Consider the following 21,402-nt stretch of genomic DNA (forward strand, 5'->3'; position numbering starts at 1 on the left):
AATTTCATTGTGTAGTTTTCTCTGCTCAACACGGAAACAATAAACTTGAAGCTGATCAGGCTGATGGCCTGTGTGATCACAGCGTGAAATGTTTATTTTCCACGTGACTGTGACTGATGAGCGGTTAGAGAGTGATAATCACACGAGCCAGCAGAGTTTGGAGGTTAAAAAAAAGTGCAGATGTAAGTGTTTTTAGCTGCGGCGTACAGCAGGAGCCATCAGTGGCTAAGGGGCTGTTAAGCAAGCGACACAGTGTGCATCAGTGACTCACAAATAAATATCTGAGAACAGAGTGTACTGTCAGACGTTTCCACATCAATCAAATATAATACCTACATAAAGAACTGCTTAAATCAAAGAGCCCCTCTGACACTACTGAGCAGGCAGTCATGGACAGCGTGTAAATCTTGCTCTGTGGTGCTGTACTGACAAGCTGAGGATGGAAGATGAGAAAACAGCAAGGCTAAGAAAAAGAGGAGAGTGAAAAGGGTTTTGTTTCCAGCTGATGGGAGCTGCATGAAGGTGTAAATAGAAAGAGAGGCCCAAAATTGGAAACACTTTAAAATACAGTATAACAATATAGTGATAATGTGGTAGCAATAGGTACATAACAGTACAGTAATAACATCTTATTTCTATAATTAATCACCACGTAATAGCTTATGATAATGTAATAACAGCTTGGTAATATCACCTGGGCAGTATTATGTGCAACTGCTTTAAATATTACATCATTGATTATCTAAGACAGCTTTGTGCTCCTGCAGACAGCTACACCACTATAAATTTAAATAGTCAATTCCATAATTGGCAGAAAATAACAGTCGCAAAACATGAATCATTTCACTCAAAGCCATCTCAGTATGACGGATAGCAGAACCAACAAAATAACACAGAATCACAATTCTAATGGTTTAGAATGAGCCACATTCATTCACATTTTACAGAATCATTATATCACAAAAATTATTTTATTGCCAAATCCTTACTTATAAACGATTTAAAATGAAATTCAAACTTGATGTTTTCCACATTTAATAACTGACGGAAATAATATCACACAGCCTCGCTCTATTGGATTTGTTTAAATCAGATCAATTAATGATTTTGTGGGATATTTTCCTTTTAATGTGTTTCCTTAAGTAGAAGCTCACACTTGAATGGGCTTTGGAACTACAGTGAAACAGTAGTTGTATTATTCTGGGTTCAGCAACACACGAGTGTAACATTGACTTTTCCACATAAAAATACACACAAAGATATTTACCAGATCATTTTCTTATTTCTCCACAAATACCATGCCAACAGTGGTAATCTGAAAGAAGTTGTTCCTGCTCTTATTTTGAAAAAACAAAACAAAAAAGAAAATGGACTTTTCAGGTTGGTGTTTCTTATCCCCCCCCCCCGTGTAATTAATTATTTGTGCAATTTAACAGCTGCCCATAAGGAAAAGTACGTAAGCCTAAAATGTGCACGTATAATTAAAAATACTCAAGAGTCCAGATAATGAGTGGAAAAATAATAGCATTTATACCAAGTTAATTTAATAGTGCTTCTACTTATCATTAATCCTGTGGTGGTGAGGAGTTGGGACGTGTTTTTCTTTTGGCAGAAATAAAACTTACACTTGTGAAAATTTCTCATTCTCCCTGCAAACTCAATTTTGTTAGCATAATGCAATAAAAGGGGGAAACTTTTTGCCATTACAGGCGTCAAGATGCAATAATCGTAACCCTGGGTGAAAGTGTTGAAAAAGTGCACTTACAAGCTTTTTGTTTTATATTGCGATCACTGCATCAGCTCAAATGTTGATGGAGGCGTGTTGCATGTCAAAGTAAAAGTATCTGTGCTTCTGTTGCAGATGAATCTGAATGTTCTCTGTGGGGCATCAGCAATATAGGAACCTTAAAGGGTAAATAAAAGCAAAGCAGACAATAGAAGAAGTAAAGGGTGTTGAGATTGCTGAAAGTTTGTGTGAGTATTTCTTTTTCCACAGCCATCACCTGCACACCAGTCTACCACATCACAAAGAGCGAAGCATAAGACGTAACCATATATTTCACACATTAAACAGAGAAACAGAAACTATCCTTCTAATGCTTTGCACTGAACCACTTTGCCTTAGATGACACTCAAACAGCAGGACCGTATAGAATATCAATGCGTTCGACAAACCATACCACATGGAGGCCTCGCAACGTGTAACTGAATATGAAATCAATCAGAAAATCCACACGTTTACAATAAAAGCACACCTGCTCCATGTTCCCGGCCGAGAGACGACACAAAAGACCACAAGGTTCATATATAGATCTCTTTTTTTTCCCTCTCTCTCCATTGAATCTTGGACTCCTTGAGCTGCTGTGTACAAATGTGAGAGCTGTGAATAGAAAGGTGTCTCGCTGGACTGAAAAGACGGGGCACCCTTTTATTTTTGCAAAGCCGAGTGAGGCCAAGCTCAATGCAGTGGAAGGCGTAATAATTGGCAGCAGTGGGGTTGGCAGTGGTAGAGCAGATAGAGGTAAAGAGAGCCAGGGATGAAAAAAAAACAACCCCTGCAACGTTCCAGTCATAAAACAGCAGGTCCTTACAGCAGCATGTGCACGCTGGTCCCCTCAAGCAGATGTGGACTCCATACAACACTTTTCTGTGCAGTGTAATCCTGGATTGGCGCCACCTGCTTTTCCAGGTCAGACGACACCTACGAGGCCTCCGATTCTCTGACTGAAAGCTCGCGATGGGTGGATGTGGGAGATTATTTCGTCAAGGCACACATTGAAAAGGCAAAACATGATGTCATGCCTGGGAAATGCAAACGTCCAAGATCTCAAGGACAATCACTTGGCCAGATGCAGAACGTGGGCGCCGATGGGAGAAGCAGCTCTTAAAAGTTGCCCTCCCATCTTAAGCTGTCAGCAGTCTGTCCTTAAATTTTAGGGAATTGGTCCTGGAAAATACTTAAAAAGTAATTTTGAATTTGAATATAACAAAACAAAAAAACCCAGAAATAACCCTTGAATGAAAATGGTAACTATATGAACTGCCTCCTGTTCTGTCCTTTTTCTCCAGGCTGTTTGGACCCGTTTCTTCCCAGCCTCTGTGGAGATCAGAAGGCTCCTGGCCCAGCAGCAGTTGGGGGAGGTGCAGATGGTCAGATCAGAGTTTGGTGTCCCTTTGATGCATGTACCGAGATCGTATCAGAAGGAACTGGGTGGTGGAGCAACGCTCGATCTTGGCATCTACTGCCTGCAGTTCATATGCATGGTGTATGGTGGAGAGAAGCCCGAGTGCATACAAGCCACAGGAGTCTGCCAGGAGACAGGTAAGTTTGGGTTACTCTTCTGTGCCAGTGTGCTCTACCACTGTTTCCAAATGGGAGTGTACAGTATCGGCACAATAAAACTTATCTTTGAACTTGTGACTGTCACTTCTTTTCTGTGTCAATGAGCACAATAAAACTCTGTAAATAGTATCAGTCAGCCAGGTCACGGTGTTTCTACGTGCTATATAAAAAGAGCTGAACTTGCTTGAGGTCATTGAAGACGTTTCTTTTTTTTCCCGTCTTCTTCAAGAGACTCCTATGATAATGTAGTGTATTTATTTTTGATATTACGTTTGTTTAGAATGTCCTGTAAACACTGCGACCAACCTCTTTTTATTCATCGAAAATGAATCATATTGTTTTGACATGTTGTTCCAGGAGTCGACGAGACTGTGGTCGTCACTCTGAAGTTCTCCAAGAACAGATTTGCTGTGTTCACTTGCTCCTCGAGGATACCGCTGCCCAATGATGCCATTATTATAGGTACAAAGGGCACAATCAGGGTAGGTCATCATTGGGGCTGGGCCAGGCCACATCATCAAAGAAGCATAGTGTGAAATGCAAATAATAGGATATCTACTGTACTGTATATGCTTTAGTGACATATTTACTGTTGCCGTTTATAGGTCCCTGGCCACATGTGGTGTCCCACATCGTTAGTGGTGAATGGTGAGGAGACTCGGTACCCAGTGCCAGAGCCGCATTTGCCTCTGAACTTCATCAACAGTACGGGGATGCGCTATGAAGCGGAGGAGGTTCGACAGTGTTTGCTCAAAGGTACGGTGATGTTTGACCAATTTCACTCTGCATCCGTATCGTATACAATTCAGCACTTATACTTATTATTATTTATGCAGACATCCACTTTTTAAAAAGAAAAGTCTGGGGCATATGTGCAGTATTTTAAGTAATAGATCATTTTTAAAAATCTTTTTCCATTTTCCAGTGTTATTTTTCAGGTTAATTTCATAGTATTACTGACATATTTATGCCGTACAGTGACATGGATTTGTGTTCAGGGCTGATACTTGTAATACATACTTCCAACACATGGTGGCATAAGAAACACTGAACTCTCCATAGCCATTTACTGCTTTAACACAGGCTTCATTATACACTGTATAATATCTCACACCTTGTTTTCTCTATGTAGGGCTGAAGCAGAGTGCAGTTATGTCTCATGCCGACTCTCTTTTGCTGGCTGAGGTTGAGGATGAGATCCGGAGGCAGGTGGGGGTGGTGTATGACCAGGACCAGGACCATTAACTGTTTGACATACACCCAGACTATATTTACCTCAAGTGTATAACGTACAATAGTTTACATTCACGTTGTTTGTGAGCACGAATGGTCAGTGGTCTTAAAAACCGTGGAATATTAAGCTCTTTCAAGTTAATTAAATAGAACCAGAACCTCAATGCACTGTTGAGCTTTGATGATTTGAAATAAAATTTCACTTGCATTATTACTTGGCTTCGTCTTAGTCTCTATATACTCCAGTTGAACCCATTGCTTCATGTACAATGTACTGCAGTGCCATTGTTACTCACTCTCCAACACAACACGAGTAGGCAGAGTGAAGGTAGGTGATCATCTCTTTTATTGATGGAAATCCAGTCTTGTTGGACACATCAGGACCCCTGCTAGTCTTTTTATAGAATACACCCTTACATTTAGTTAGATGTTGGACTCTAGCATTACAATCAAACGCATGTTAGATGCACAAAGAAAGCTACAGTGGATCACTGATGGGAGTTCTATCAATCTGGGAGAAGTGAGCTTCATCCCTGCACCAGTAACCCCTAGAAAATAAACAAACCTAAAAGTGCTCTTTCATATCAGACAACTTTCTTGACCCACAAATTTCTTAAGTGCTTACCGAGATATGGTCCAAATGCAAAGAAATTTAAAAGCCTCGACAAGTTTAATAACACAAATACAGTAACTATCTCAAACACCTCTGGAGAGGACATCCAAAACTAACATTTCTCTATAATCAGACAAAAATAAGTAGTATTGGATGTCCCGAGACAAGACACAAAAGTCAAGTATAATATATATATATATAGTGTAACATTGTCTGAGTAGATTAGGAGTGCAACACTTACAGATACACTTAAATACAGTGAAAGCTGGCATATGAGAGGACACTTCACAGACGACACTACGCTTGTGGTGGAGGGGGAGGTGGGGCTGCACTGTGGGAGAAGCCCTTCTCATTTTTGAACGCGACTAATTTGTTCTCTCAGGCTGGTGGAGGAGTGGGATAAATAAACTCTTGATGGAGCTCTATTGTGATAACTCCGCCCCCACCGGCAACCCCACCTAAATAAGAGCAAGTATGCACATGCACACAAAACCAGGAAGCATTCACTCTGGAACAATACAAGTGTCTGAATGAATGAATGAATGAATGAATGAATGAAGAAATACAGCAGTTTTGTAGTTGGGTGTATTAATCCGAGGCCTGAAGACTGGTGTGAGAGAATTGGTGAGAAAGGAATGGAGACAAAGTGGAATTATACTGAAGACTATACTCTCTCTTTATATATATATATATATATATATATATATATGCATATATGTATATATATGTATGTATGTATGTATGTATGTATGTATATATATATATATATATATATATATATATATATATATATATATATATATATATATATATATATATATATATATATATATATATATAATTTATTTTTATTTTTTTTTGCCTATATGATCATCAGAGGTTGGAATGTGTGGTCCTGGAGAGTGGATGTGAAAGGCTATGAGCTGGAGTGTGGGGTAGGGAACACTGAAAGATGGATGAAGAGAAAGTAAAGTGGTCCCGTTGGTTATTTAGACCACTGGAACCACACGCATGGTGTTGGTGTAACCAGAGCCTGGACGCCAGCCGGTCAAGATGATGACAACATCTCCCACTTTGAAGAAGCCACGAGCTTTGCCTGCAACACACACACAAAAAAAAAAATTCTACCAAACTGTGCTTATATAAGCTTGTTCTTATGCATTTTTTAAAACCACAGTGTCAAATAGTCACTAAGCGTTACTCAACCCATATCCAAGGCAAAGTTGACACGCATGTCTACGTCCTCTGCCCACACGTCATGGGAGGGATTAGTGTACATGACGGGGAAGATGCCGCGGTACAGGTGAGCTTGACGGGCTGTGCGGGCGTTACGGGTCACGGCGATGATGGGGGCGCGGGGGCGGTACCTCGAGACCAGGTGGGCAGACCTGCACAGGAGGAAATAAACTTGAGCATATTTTTCTCATTTCATTCCTGTATGAATATTTACTTCAAATAGTGATTATAACAGCATCAGCCAAGGACAACATCTGCTTAGTTTACTACACAGAGACAAGAAAAAAACAATATAGTATTGTACCTATATGTAGAGCTGGGCAGTATTTCAGTAACACATAGTATTTTGCAATATAATCTTAAACCAATATTGCCATTAATGCATTGACTTAGAAAACACTTGTTAAATGCACTAATGCACTGCCTGCTCAAAAAAAAGTCACCACCTACAAAAACACACACACTAATATTTTGTTGGGCCGCCTTTAGTTGTGATTACGGCACTCATTCGCTGTGGCATTGTTTGGATAAGCTTCTGCGATGTCACAAGATTTATTTCTGTCCAGTGTCGCATTCATTTTTCACGGACCACTGCGCAAAGCCTTCTCCAGCACATCCCAAAGATTCTCAATGGGGTTAACGTCTGGACTCGGTGTCGGCCAATCCATGTGTGAAAATGATGTCTCATGCTTCCTGAACCACTCTTTCACAATTTGAGCCCGATGAATCCTGGCATTGTCATTCTTTGGGCACATAATGCTGCTGAACCTAGACCGCACCTATTTGCTTAGTTAAATCCAGGTGGCGACTTTTTTTTTTTTTGGCCAGGCAGTGTATTTTGCAAATCTATTAAAGCTCCAGTGTGTAACTTCTGTTGCCAAAACCCTCCCCCCATTATTGGGTTTCTAATAATCTGCTGGTATGATTTGATATTACATGAAACAGTATTAAGTCAATTAAATCTTGTCCAGTTCCATTTGAAGCATTCTGAGCCTTACGTATACACCCTCCTGAAGAACCTGAGCTACAGTATATCTAGGAAAACTGAAGAGGAGACATTGGGACTGAGCTAATAACAAACCATTCTCACAATTTTTTGGTCTGTCACTACTTTAAAGCACAACAGACAGAAGCACATTCACACACTCAAACATAAGAAGAAACCTGAAAGTCCACATCCGATGCTGATGTGTCCTTTACCTTCAGGACCAGATCACTTCACCTCTAGCCTTTTCTTTCTTACCTCCCGGTCTTGGTGAGAACAATGATGGCACTAGCACAGCATTTAAAGGAGGACTCGACAGCTCCGACAGCGACAGCCTCTGTAGGGTCTCTGGTCAGTTGGGAGTGTCTCCTCAGCTCCTCGAACAGCTGTCTGTGAAAGATGGCTGCCTCGGCCTCTCGAGCTATCTGAGGACCGGAGGACCGTCGAGGGAGGAAAGGAAGGGTATGGAGGGGGTTTGAGTTACTCTCAGTCACACACTCACACAACCACCACCACTACAGCATGCTATATCGTTCACACTACTGGGAGAGACTGGCAAATACTGAGCTACACTCTAGTCTAACCTCCTCAGACAGCATTTTGCTCTTTGAAATTTGTTCACAACTAGTTGTCAGCTCAAGGTATTTGCTAGGCTCGCCCAGTTCACTTCAGTCCCTGTCTGGCCCTACTCTCCCTATCTCAGACTCCTTGAAACCCGATATCAGCGTGTCCTCATTGACCTGCCAGGATCAGGTGACCCGCCTACCTTCCAGAGCCCGTGAGCACAATGATAGCGGAGGCTAAGCTCTTAAAGGAGGCCTCGACCGCGCCGATCGCAATTGCCTCGGCGGGGTCTTTGCAGTACGGTGTGGAACGACGCAGGTCCTCGAACACCTGCCGGTGGAACATGGCCGCCTCGGCTTCACGAGCGATCTGGCACAAGTGAGGGCAAAATGTATCAAGCAACACACCCACACCAATCACATGCAGGTGTGTGATGAGGATGAATGGGGGTGGGGGGTGGGGAGAACAGGAACATGGAAAACAGGTAAACCATGTGACACAGACACACACATACACACAGGAAGAATAGGAGGGACATGGAGTGAACAGAGGAATGAGGGTGTGCAGTTAGTGTGGGAAACGGACACAATTCCACATTAATACATATCTAACATTATCTAACCCATAATTCCATATACCAAATAAGGTAAATGTTTATGACATGAAATGGTGAACACAGCACATTTTCCCCTGATTTTAAATAGAGAAAATTATGTATATATGTATATGTATATATATATGTATGTGTATATATATATATATATATATATATATATATATATAAAAATATATATATATATATATATATATAAACATACATATATATATATATATATATACATACATATATGTATATATATATATATGTTATACACACACATATATACATATATTTATTTATTATGTGTACACACAGGTGCTTTCGTGGAGATAAAAGGCAAGCTGGGAGTTAAATGTTCAATGCACAAGGAAAAGGGGTGGTTAGAAATAGTAGGAATGAACAGCAAAAGTGTTGGAAAGACTTCAGTGAATAAGAAAAAGATGAAGCTTGATAAAAAAGAAATGGAATTAAAAGGGTGAGTCCTTAATAAGTTAACAATCGAGTGTGGCCGAGGACCATGGAGGTTAGTCATGACAGGCCTGAACAATGGAAGACATGCCAGATAGCTGCAGTAGCCAATTATAATATATTTGCATGTAATCATTTATTGAGAATATGACTTAAAAAAAAAAAATAAAAACCTGTATTACTTCAGTCTGCCCCTGACTAATAGTTAAGAATACACATACATCATTCACAGGCGCGAGTTTAGTCACTGTAAACAATAATCACAGAGTGACTGTTAGATAAAGGGATGAAGGAAACAGGCATTTACATCAGTTCTGGTCGAGTCAAACATCCTAACTTGTCATTTAATTGTTCTCTTACTGTACAAACACTTATTATTGCAACATTATGGAAATTATGTAGGCCAGTGATTTAAACTCCACACAACTGGAATAAATGTGTTCACGGTGAATACTGGATAAATGATAAGCACTTCCATTTGGCCCAGCACTCCTTCTCTGTTTGAGCAGCTCTTGGGTCAAGTGGAAAAGAGATGCACCATTAGGCTTAGCTGCCCAACGGTGCATTAGAAGATGCATTCAGAAGAATCAGAAAATTAAATGTCTTTTCAGCAGATTAGTTTAAGGAATCATGCAAAATAAGTCGTGCAACATTTCAGAATGTGCAACCCCAGCCCGACCTCAAACCAGTTTTCATTATGGTCCCATGTATGATGTCGTTTTAACTCACCATGTGCTGTGTGCGCACTGCCTCCAGAGGGTAGTCTCCCTTGGCAGTCTCTCCACTCAGCATGATGCAGTCGGCTCCGTCCAAGACAGCGTTGGCTACGTCACTGCCCTCAGCGCGGGTCGGCCTGGGCTTCTTGATCATGCTCTCCAACATCTGAATGGTGGTGATTCACAGGATGACAGACAAATGTCAACAAAAGAGCCTTTGATCAAATAATACACTAAAGAAATACTATATAACGTGTAGGCTAATAGGATATAGAACATGCTTTGCCAGTTTCTGACCTGAGTGGCACATGTAATTGGCTTTCCAGCTTTGTTGCAGCGACCAATCATCATCTTTTGGGCTAGGAAGACCTTTTCTGTGGGGATCTCAATACCCAGGTCACCACGAGCAACCATGATGCCGTCGCTGGCCTCCATGATCTCATCAAATCTGCACCACAGAGATTATTTTAATAACAGTTTATGATTACAACTGATAAACGGCGATTGATCACAGACGGAACTTTGTCTTCAAATATCTAAATGACTGGACTGTAAAAACGATTGAATCTAAAAACACACACACACACACCTGCGTACACCCTCGTGGTTCTCAAGCTTGCTGATGATCTTAATGTCTTTGCCTTTCTCTCCCAGCACCGCCCTGACTGCATGCACATCTGATGCTTTACGGATGAAGGAGGCGAAGACCATGTCGACTCCCTGCTCCACGCCGAACTGCAGATCCATGACGTCCTTCTCCGAAACAGCAGGCAGGTCCACAGCAGCACCGGGGAGGTTCACTCCCTTCTTACTGCCCAAGGTGCCACCATTCTCAATCTCGCACAGGAGGAAATCAGACCCTGAAGGAAATAAAATTAAACACTGATGAGCTGGACACTTTCATTTGGGCATGTGGATGCCAGCAGCATTTTCACAGGAGATTGCACGGGCCAACCTTATTGACCGTTATGTGTATGGTCCTCAACTCACCAATCTCCTTAACCTGCAGGGACATGAGGCCGTCATCAATGTAGATTTTGCTGCCGATTTCTACCACATTGGTAATATTCTTGTAGTCGAGCCAGAGGATCTCGTCACTGCAGTTCTCCTGGTAGGCATCGTCCAAAGTAATCTTGATGATATTGCCCTTCACCAGCTCCACCTCAGCAGTGCCACTCTGTCATTTCAATTGACAGGCATCGTTTTACTTTCTTACAGGTCGACGTTCATGCATTATATTCCCAATATTTCTGGTGCCAAGTGTGAGAAATGATGCTAAACTCACTCCTTTGATGAGGCCAGTCCTGATCTCTGGGCCCTTGGTGTCCAGAGCGATGCCAATAGGCCTGTACTGGATACTGCCGGGCTCAAAGCTCTCACACGCCTCACGGACATTCTTGATGGTCTGTGCATGGTACTGCAGGAAGGGAAAAAGAGAGCATTGTAACAAATTATAAAAAGAAAAAGAAACCTTGAACGAGTGGACTTTGAACGCTCTTTGTATCCAACCCTCAGCTATAATGCACACACATAAAAGAAGTCACAGATTGTCTGTAGTGCTGGTGTAAGAGTAAGGTTTTATAATAGCATGACACTTCACACACTTACAAACAGAAAATGAAATCTCATTAAGTATAAACATCTGGAAAACAAGAAAACGGAGAAATGGTTGCAAAAATGCACTGAATGGGCAGAAGTGTTTTGATGCAGGAATTATCGAAAGTAGACAGCAACTGCAGATAAGGATATGGTTCAGGACGAGTTCAGTAAAATGGATGCAGCCAATTCTCCTTTCACACGGTTATCATTTATACTGGACAGACATAGCACTTCCTGGATTTTCTTGTATAAACACAAACTTTCAGAGTCCAGGAATGCAAGGTGGGGCAGGTCGCTACAACTGACACATTTATTGTCATTATACAACAAAGATCTAGTTCCCTTTGCAGTTTTCTGAGCCTTGACTAACCTTTGATATTGTATAAACTACACCCACACAAACCATAAAACATTTAAATATCTCAAACGGTTTCTTCCTGGACTTCCTTGAGCCAAATCCATTTTTGTAAGTTTTTGTTTCGTTCCCCATTTTCATGTTTTCGTGTGCTTTCTTTTAACTAGTAAGGCAACATCAACAATAGTTAATTCTTGTTTAGATGGATTTTTCCTACACAAGATAACTTTATTCTGTAACCTTTTCAAAGTATCTGTGTGGTGTGTCCACAAAGTGAACTTACTTTTAACATATCTGGCTTTTGGAGAAACTACACCAACAGATGACAAATTGACTAAATCTTATTCGTCTGTTTTTAAGATCAAATATGTATATAGTCAAAGAATCTTTGAGATTTGTCTTTGAATTTTACTTGAGCTTACTTATTAGTGTTCTCTGATGACCATCTGATTAGTTGTTGGGCAGATGACCCAAACATAAATCTTATGAAAGTAGCCCTACTATTTTCCCCCCATTCATGTGTAGCTTTGTTTAGTTTGAAAGCACCAATGTGATTGCATTTCACACTGAATTACGTGCTCAGTTACTATAGGCTTTGTTCACCGTTTTCTTTCAACATCCTTATTTTAAGCAAAAACTTGCCAAACCCGTGTGAAAATGCACCTAACAAAAGGGGAAGCAAAGATTTCCACACCAGCAAACCAACCAATGGAATTCTATGATAAAGCACAGAGCCATGTTTGGTGCAAACTATGAGCACAGTTTCTACGTGACTTTAACAGTCTGACTTGAGTCGAGTGCACCAGACGTGTTTCACAGTAGTGAGAGAGCTGTGGAAAGACCCACCTCATGTGTGCCGTGTGAGAAGTTCAAGCGAGCAATGTTCATTCCGGACTTGATCATCTCCTTCAGCAGGTCCACAGATCGGGAAGCCGGCCCTGCAGTTGTTGAAAAACAAAAAAAAAAGGAAACGACAGTCATTATCCTCCACATGAGGGTCTCGGGACCGCTGGAGGCAATCATAGCTGTCCAAAGGGGCGAAAGGCAGACTATTCACTCTCACATTCACACCTGATTGACATTCTGATATTTAATTCATCTGGTAAAATGGCTGCAAAATCTACTGTGTAGCAATTTTGTTTCCGAGATCAAGATCATCCAATCCAAGTGCATTATGTTTCTTTTTTCTGTACATAGAGCCACTTTATTCAGTCACATGTTTGTTATATCACCTTGTCCAGTCTTACTTTTATTAGGCCTGTACCAAAAATGTATTTTCAATTGATATAAATGGTCAATTATTTTCATGACGAATCAAAAAATTCACCAGGAACAACAATGTCCTCAAATGTCAAGTTTTGTCCACAAACCAAAAACAATCTATATATCAGCAAATAAAATCAGCTAAAAGTCATAGTTGAGGAGTCTAATGAAATACAATGACTGATGATCACTTATTATCAACCTCATGTCTCAGTAATTAAATGGACAAATATATATGTTTTGATTTAAATGAATAACCTTTTATTATGCTATGACTATGTATTTTGGGCAATAACGTGCAACAGTGTCACACAGAGGAGGGCAAATGTTCATTGTGTGTGAACAAAAGTAGAAGTTCATGAGTTGTTATGTGTGCAGAGTGCAGACCCACCAATGGTGCAGATGATGCCAGTGTTGCGCGCAGTGGTGGGCTCAGAGTCGATGTCCAGCAGGCACATGTGTTCAAGGAACGTGTCGGCCATGGCAGCGTTGAGCTGCTGTGTCTGGATGAAGGCAGAACCCATGTCTTGAGACTTTGACTGAGGCATTGCAAACAGTGTTCCTGGATTAGTCCTGCAACAAAAATGGGGGGAAAAAAATGTTAATTTAGAGAATATCAATCCAATACAGGGATAAACAGTTAATGAGATGTTCAATTGTGGTACAACAAGGAGTACGAGGGAGGCCGCTATACTCCCAGTTGATTTAACTTTCACTTCACCTGCCTATGCTTGGCGGTATCGCTTTGACGCCATGCCCACATGAGTGTAAGGAAGGGAGGTGCGTGAATGAGTCATTGCACAACTATGTCTATATGGCATTATCCTACCATGCAAGAACTTAAACAGTTATATGTATGATATGGTGCAACACAGCCCTAACTTCATTGTACATTCTGTTCCATCACACTTCTCCTGTCTGTCACCCATGGCAACAGCACCATCACCAAACTAATCCACCAGACCAGAACAGTAATCAACTCCATGGAACCCAGAGAAGCAAAAGATACCAGAACATGTGAATTTCCCCAGAAAATCCCCTACTTGTGTCTCTACCAAAGCCAATATCAGCCAATACTAATATCATGTGATAATATTGTGCATCCCTGCCGTGCATTGAAGTGTGACTTTTATCCTTTGATCTAACAATGAGAGAATTATGAGAGGCATTGTACATGCCATCAAGGCATGTTTCAACAAACAGCCAGCAGAGTTTGTGTATTTGAGTGTATTTCTCATGATGAGGAATGCAGCTACTGCTGATAGGGCAGCGACTGATGTGTTTACATAACTGCATAACTGAACAGACAGAGATGAAAACGGGTGATGTGAATGGGAATGTGTGTGTGAGTCAAGCAATAATTTAATCCAAGACCTAGCAAATATGCAGCTACATCCCATTCACTGATTTGCACTGGTTATGCAACTGTGCACATATGGGGAGAGTTGCACACTAGCCACCATTGACATGTTTTCATTAACAATATGTATTGAAGGTGAGGTTAAAATTTGACATCTCTTTCGCTTAACCACCTGTCCTTTCTAATTCCTTTGGCTCTCTTGGAATATAAGCAACAGCATGTCACAGCTAGGGCACCTGATGATAATTCTTGCACATGAATTATCAGTTACCAAGATGGAAAGTATCTGCCAAGGACACAACTACAAGATTGATGAATAATTCACTACTAAAAACACAACCACGGTTGCTTCCAACCATCTGTGACAGATGCCACTAACACCTTGAGGCCCAACTTCTTCTAACTCATCACATTCTAATTACTAATGGTGGGAGGTTCATGGAACAGCCACTGCCACAACAAGCTCCTTTACCAGGAGCCACTGACTAATGATGTAACAACTGAGTCAATGGGGCTGCCACAGCCAGACCACTGCTCTACGTGAGCTCTGTCACATCCAAAGTAGTGCAATACACAACCATGAAAAGGACAGAGGCAGAGGGGGCTCGTATGTCTGCACGGGGGAAACCACAGGCAAAGATTTCAGAGGGGTGTTAAGAGCTGGAATTGCCCTCAGTTACAGTAGAATTCAGTAATATCATGTCTAGAGTTGCTCAGTTAAACCATTTAAGATAAACATTTAAATATAATCAATCAATGCTGCCAACATTTACTGAGGGGAAAAAATGCATATATAATCTACCCACACATATCTTGAAAAGGAAATGGGCAGAGATCAAGTTTCAAGCCGTGCTCCTTACATGAGGTGTTTTGCCACTTGCTCCTGTGTACAGACAGGTGACATGTTTAACCTGTGGTACCACAGACCCCGGCTGGTCTCTAATGTCATGTAACAGGACACAAGCATTTAAAATGTGTATATTTGGCAACCCAAGGTGCTCCCACACATTCAGTGCTGTACTAATTTTTTCCCATTTCCCATGTGTTAATCATTATCTGTGTAAAAAGCAGGGATCACATTTAGCCAACATGTCATAGCCTTTATTCTTGATTGATTGTAATGTGTCATGTTATGGCAAATCAACCAGCTATACTAGTCTAGCTCCCCATGTAAGGTAGTATTTTGTAGTGAGGGGGAATATCACCTCACACCAACCTCTCTAAACTAATTTGCCAGCTTCAGGTTATGATTAAACAAAATAACAGCACTGACTAAAATGGTTAACAGAGACCGGGATAGCAGGCAAGTGAGCAGCAGCCACAGGCCAACAACAGCCATAGTAACCCCACCACAGGGCTAACTTTAGAAGTGGCTGCTAATAATCCACTCCAATCTCTTCCCCACACATCCTACATTCACAACACACTCTTCTTGTAACCCTTCATAGCAATCATGAAATATGCCGGTGCAATCATTAGCAATAATAGTAGCATTTCTCTCAGGTTCACATGACATTTACGATCATCTGCTATAGATGTTATGTAACACTGGGCTTTTCCAAGATGGCTCACAGTATGTGGGTTTTCAATCAGTCTCACTCAACCAAGCCACCATTTGAAGGATGCACTACATACCCCCAGTAGATTTTCCTGCTCCGTCTGAGGACAAACGGGCACGGCAATACCAAGGACCTCAACAACACACCCAGTGCACTGGAACTTGCACTGGCAATGACCGGACTGCTCCCAGCAACAGCAGTCCAAGCAGACCTCACCGGGGCAGCGTGCATACGTACGTAAGACACAAGAGTAAATCCTTTCAGCAAGGATAAAGGACACGGAGGATGCCTGCTCTGAACAGGCAATCGCCATGATCTGACACAACCGACACGCATGAGACTGCACGACGACTCACTAGAGTAGTGCCCCACCACTATTACAAGGCAAGGTCATACAACACTCCGGGGTCTAAAAACAGAGACTTGACTAATTATAAACACGCAGCATATAGAGTCTGTTTGTAGACACCTAATACTCAGAGTGTACGATGGCACTTAGGTCCAACTCCAACACAACCATCAGATTGCTTATTGTAAGGGTTTCTGAATAGCACAAAATGTAGCTTAATATGCATGTATTGTGTATTTAACAGACATCCTAAATAATTTGGCATCAATTTACTGATTGAATCAACTTACATCAGACTGGGTGCACAATGTTTAGTCGGTGCAGTTATTTGAATCAGCATTTACCAGTAACTACATACAAATAATTATATACAGTTAGTTAAACACTGCAGCTCACTGGGGTGGGACTGAATGGAAGCACTTCCATCTGCAAAATGCCAACTCTCCTGCACAAGAACTAGTTTAACAACAACAGCAGCAGCAGCAGGTCAAGGAGACCTCCATCAGAAACAGACAATAAATGGAGTAGTTTTCCTCCTTTTTCGTCTGCAAATGCCCAGCTGCCTCTTGAAGTAGACAAACAAATGCAACTAAAATTACAACACAACCAATCAGTCAGAAAAAAGTATTCATTTTGTGGACGGGTGCATTTATATACTGTTCATGTCACCGCCTGTGGAAGAACCCCTTTCAGCAGAGTTTGCTGAAAATGTAGAAACCAGGGGTGTAATCAAATGTGTTAAGACATTAAGATCCAGTTGGGAATGTGGTGTAATTTAAGACAACCAAGGCTTAGCATCTATCTGCTGAGAATACTTACTACTCCTAATCAGCAGCCTAACTTTATGTTTTAGGCATTATGACACTGAGCAACCTACGTGCTTAAGCTCATCACTTCAGTTCTTAGTCACTTGAAAGTAGGAACTGAATCATTCCCTGGGATTACAGACTCCATTTTGTCCACAGGGCCTTTGACAAGTCTTCAGAATTTTACTATGCACAAACCAGATACCCATCACACCATATATAGAGCTGTAGCGCTGAATATACGTGTATTCTACACCTAACAGTTTGAAAAGGGACAGGACATACTGAGGTAACATGCACATTTTGACATTTCATCTTCTTTCTGCTTTGAAGTAAAGAAACAGACAAACAGAAAGTGAAAAAAAAAAAACACAACTAGTGATGCAGATGGACACGTGCCTTGCTTCTCATTCACTCACAGGTACACCTGTTCAACTGCAACCAACTCAAAGTATTTACACATGGGCCAAACATGTACAGTAAAACATTTATAAAACAAAACAAAGAATGAATGTCTAGACTGTAAAGATGCAACTAACAATTATTTATATTCTCGTTTAATTAAGTACTTGTCTGGCCCCTGAAATGTCAGAACTTGTCAAAAAATGTTGATCAGTGTTTTTCAAACCTGGAAATAATGATGCTTTCAAATGTCATGTTTTGATTGATTGTTTTGGATTTCTTTGTCAGCTGGAGCAAAAAAGCCAGAAATTAATCCCTTTTAAGAAGCTGACAAAACTTATTTTAATAATGAAAACAAAATCTTATCTATCAATTAATTTAGTAATCGATTAATAGAGTAACTGTTTCAGCCCTACGTTATGAATTGAAACAAAAGAAAAGCAACATAGGTAACCACTTGTCACAACCACATGCAGGTAACTACATAGGAATACACGTGTCGACACTTCAAGCAGATGGGCCACTTCATTGAGTGACCTGTGTGCCCAACAGTGGTCAGTGAATGAATGAGAATATCCACTGTCATCGCCTGCAGTAACCACTGCAGCACGACACTGCAGTGACGCTGCTGAGGCAACGCAACACGGCACAACACATTCTTATAGATGGATATTTCCGACAACACAACCAACATGGCTCAACAGTGTTTCTGACTCAATGACACTGAGGACAGAAACATTCATTAACATGTTGTATGATATATACGATGAGCTAAACTGCTACATGACGGTTGTTTTTACAAATATATAGAGAGTTTGAGTTTTATCTCCGGTGAATTAATGTCATTTTTTTTGTACATCACGATGTTGTTAAACACAGACGATGCGCCACAGATCACGTTCTCATCCTGCGTCACATTTTCCCTGCTCTGTAAACGTCAAGGTGACGGACCAATGGGTGAGCGAGGAGGTAGCAACCCCGCACCCACAACAGGAAGTAACTCGGCAACGTTCTTAACTTCACCCATCATATTTTGTCGCATCGTGTAAGTCGTTTGTACGACTTGTATTTACGTTGATTAAAAAAAAAGAACAATACAAAGAACTGTAATCGATCCATTCTTCCATGATCCGCATTACAAACCACCATGATGTTGAACACGCACTGCGCCGACATCAGGGAACTTACATCCTATACCTGCGTATGTTACGACTATTTTACAATTAAATTTACTATACTGTATTTTAAAATACCACTAATATTTAAAAAAAATGGAAAAGATAACGAGGAGGGGGAAAAAAAGAGTTGGAAACGAGTTCGTTACGTATCCCCAGTCTAACCAGTTGACAGGATGTTGCTGCAAAAGTACTAAAGTCAAAGCGGTTAACGCAGCACAAAAGTCAGCTCAGGTGCCTCACACGCTATCAGGTCAGTCCGTGTGACTGGGAAACTGCAGACACACCTTACCTTTCAGTCAGTGCAGCTCGAATGGACCACTGTAACCGTGGCTGCTCAAGGTGATCTTCTGCTAGACCCACTCACTCCGCGGAACTACTTTCTAGGGATGCTGAGACATATCCGTCCGAGGTTATAGCGTTACACGATAAATGACACAGCAACTCTGGTTTCTTATCCACCTATATAATCCTATCCATCTAACCAACCATGCCTATTACCCACTGTTCAAATATGTGTTATATGTGAGTATTAAGCTCGCGCGAAATCAGGAAATGGGAGGAAAAAGGTGAAAAAAACGCCGCGGAAGGATCCACAGAGACGCGGTGGAAGTGCTGGGTGAAGTGAAGGAGCCAATCGTGGCGAGCGAACGCATCAGATGAGCACAACATGTGACTGTTGATGTAGTTCCGTACATCCGAGTGGTTTTATTCAGGGTTACTGGGTTTAGTTGCTGCTGGTGTGTCTCTGTGTCACTTATTGTGACTTAGTGTAATAAATAGCCCTTATTGTTACTATGTAAGTACGAATCACAGTACTATGAGCGTCCTTTGCAGTAAGTGTCACGTCACATATCTCAAGTAAACGTTTGAAAAGTAGCACACAAATGGAAAACAAACAAACTAAAATTCCAGCAACAACAGCCCCCGTGTCTGCGTTAACAGATGCTTGAATGATGATGAGTCAGTGTGAGGATGCCTTCCTCATGGTACCTCACCACAGAGTTTGAGTCCATACTGCCCTCTAGCGATGGAAAGGTGGTGTAACAACTTTAGATGCTTATGAACATAAAGAGTATTTCAAAAATGTCACATTTTAAGTTCACACAATTATAGACATGACATGAAAGGACATACATCTGATTATATTTATTAAATTCATTTAACCTGCCACATTTAATGGCATAGTTAAACCACATTGTACCACATGTTTACGTTGAATATATAGAATATAATATAAAGTTGCATATGATTATTAATGTGATTTGAGAAAAACAAAGCATTTTTCACCTTAGAATTTAACTTAAAATATAAATGGCTGCTCTAAAGAAAGCCACTCCAATGTAGACAATTATACATGAATGGATTTCAAAGTAATTTTATTCGAGAGAAACTTTCTGAAAGTCTTGCTTTTCAGTATTGACATGTGCTATTATGTTAGTGATGGACAATAACAACAGTCAGAGTGGCAGTGTGCTCAGTGTAGACATAATAGACAGCGCTGTCACAAATGTTGGATTAATTCTGTTGCACTGATAATCAGCTATGCCAAGGAGATGTCAGGCGTCCTTGACATAAACACAAATACCAACCAAGTCTCAGTCATAGCGACATTCACATTAGCAATAGTCAGACTCTGCAGGGGATTAGACATACTAATATTAATGCACTTTTACCCTGCACTGTTATCTTTCTGGGCTCATTGTGGCATACGATAACATAAGCCTACATCCCTTCTCTCATACTCACATTTTGCTCTCACCTCTTTGCAGCTGTGGTGCTTCCACTGCCCATGTTGCTGTCTCACCGGCTGCTGGCAGCCTGTCTGGATCCACTCCACTGCACTCCACTCCAGGATACCTGAGGCCTGTTCAGAAAAGGAAAGGACAGATGTCCTGTCTGTAGGCCAAGCCCCAGACTGTCAGTCAGCATTAAATTTACCCATGGGCCATGAGGTACTGTAAGACACTGTGGGAATATCCTTGGATAAATCTCACAGATGAGACATGGTGCTCCAATTCTGAATGTGTCATTACTGCCCTAGTGCAGTGTTGGTAGTATTCTTTAAAATAAAGGGCCAAAGCAACCAAACCTGCACAATATTAGATAATCATTACATTATGAGGATACTACTATGCAACTGTAACAGTGTTTTCAGTGGTGCATAGTTAGCAATCAAATAGAAGTGGAACAAGTTAACTTACCCCAAGAGGTCTACGGTATTTCTGTTTTCAATCTGCATTTCTAAAAATAACACAATGCTGCTGCTTTGTAGATAAGAGTGTTTGCACTATAAGGCGTGTGGAATATCTTTATTGATAACACAAACAAACAGGATGTACAGCATGTGTCCTTGGCAGACAAAGTAAACACTGCATTCCACAGCCTTTGTGTTTTCCAGATACATGTGTGAAGAGCTGGGCTGCTTTCCTGTGTACAGACAGTTGGCCTAACACCTGCTCATTAATCTGCACGCTCTTTATGTCAGTCCTTACTGATACCTTAAGACAATAGAGCTAATACTGATTAGCTCAAAGGCCTACAACCTCATTGCAATGACACAGTGTACCATAGATACAGATGGTAGTTATGAAACATGCTACTGAAACACAATTATATTATTGCAATTCATAGTTTATATTAATATAATAGAGAAAAAAAACGGTTTATAGTGGTTAGCAGTATTTAAACATGTAGACCGCAATTGCAATAATCTAATAATAGACAGTGACTCATGTAGAGTAGAGCAGAGTCTCTCTCTCTCTCTGTCTTACA

General features: G+C 40.9%; 2 protein-coding genes across 5 annotated transcripts; one reads left to right on the plus strand and one right to left on the minus strand.

The window, feature by feature from the left end:
* Positions 1-2,849: 2,849 nt before the first annotated feature.
* LOC122772624 (trans-1,2-dihydrobenzene-1,2-diol dehydrogenase-like) lies at positions 2,850-4,790 on the plus strand. The gene is made up of 5 exons (XM_044030811.1): positions 2,850-2,858; positions 3,070-3,322; positions 3,701-3,825; positions 3,949-4,099; positions 4,476-4,790. Exons 1-5 carry the CDS (start codon positions 2,850-2,852, stop codon positions 4,586-4,588), a joined length of 651 nt encoding a protein of 216 aa, XP_043886746.1. The 3' UTR covers positions 4,589-4,790.
* A 1,221-nt stretch (positions 4,791-6,011) lies between these two features.
* On the minus strand, positions 6,012-20,436 carry pkma (pyruvate kinase M1/2a). Of its 4 annotated transcripts, none has more exons than XM_044030536.1 (11): positions 15,972-16,141; positions 13,368-13,549; positions 12,560-12,651; positions 11,045-11,176; positions 10,750-10,936; positions 10,349-10,619; positions 10,057-10,207; positions 9,773-9,925; positions 7,669-7,835; positions 6,396-6,577; positions 6,012-6,285 (listed from the first exon to the last, which is right to left on the minus strand). In XM_044030536.1, exons 1-11 carry the CDS (start codon positions 16,124-16,126, stop codon positions 6,179-6,181), a joined length of 1,779 nt encoding a protein of 592 aa, XP_043886471.1. In that variant the 5' UTR covers positions 16,127-16,141; the 3' UTR covers positions 6,012-6,178. The 4 variants fall into 4 exon arrangements, with proteins under 4 accessions (XP_043886471.1, XP_043886470.1, XP_043886472.1 ...); XM_044030535.1 differs by lacking the exon at positions 7,669-7,835 and adding an exon at positions 8,177-8,343 and having other exon boundaries at positions 6,013-6,285; XM_044030537.1 differs by lacking the exons at positions 7,669-7,835; positions 15,972-16,141 and adding exons at positions 8,177-8,343; positions 20,390-20,436 and having other exon boundaries at positions 6,014-6,285.
* Between the last annotated feature and the right edge of the window lie 966 nt (positions 20,437-21,402).

The sequence above is a fragment of the Solea senegalensis genome, linkage group LG7, assembly GCF_019176455.1.
Source record: "Solea senegalensis isolate Sse05_10M linkage group LG7, IFAPA_SoseM_1, whole genome shotgun sequence".
Lineage (NCBI taxonomy): Eukaryota > Metazoa > Chordata > Actinopteri > Pleuronectiformes > Soleidae > Solea > Solea senegalensis.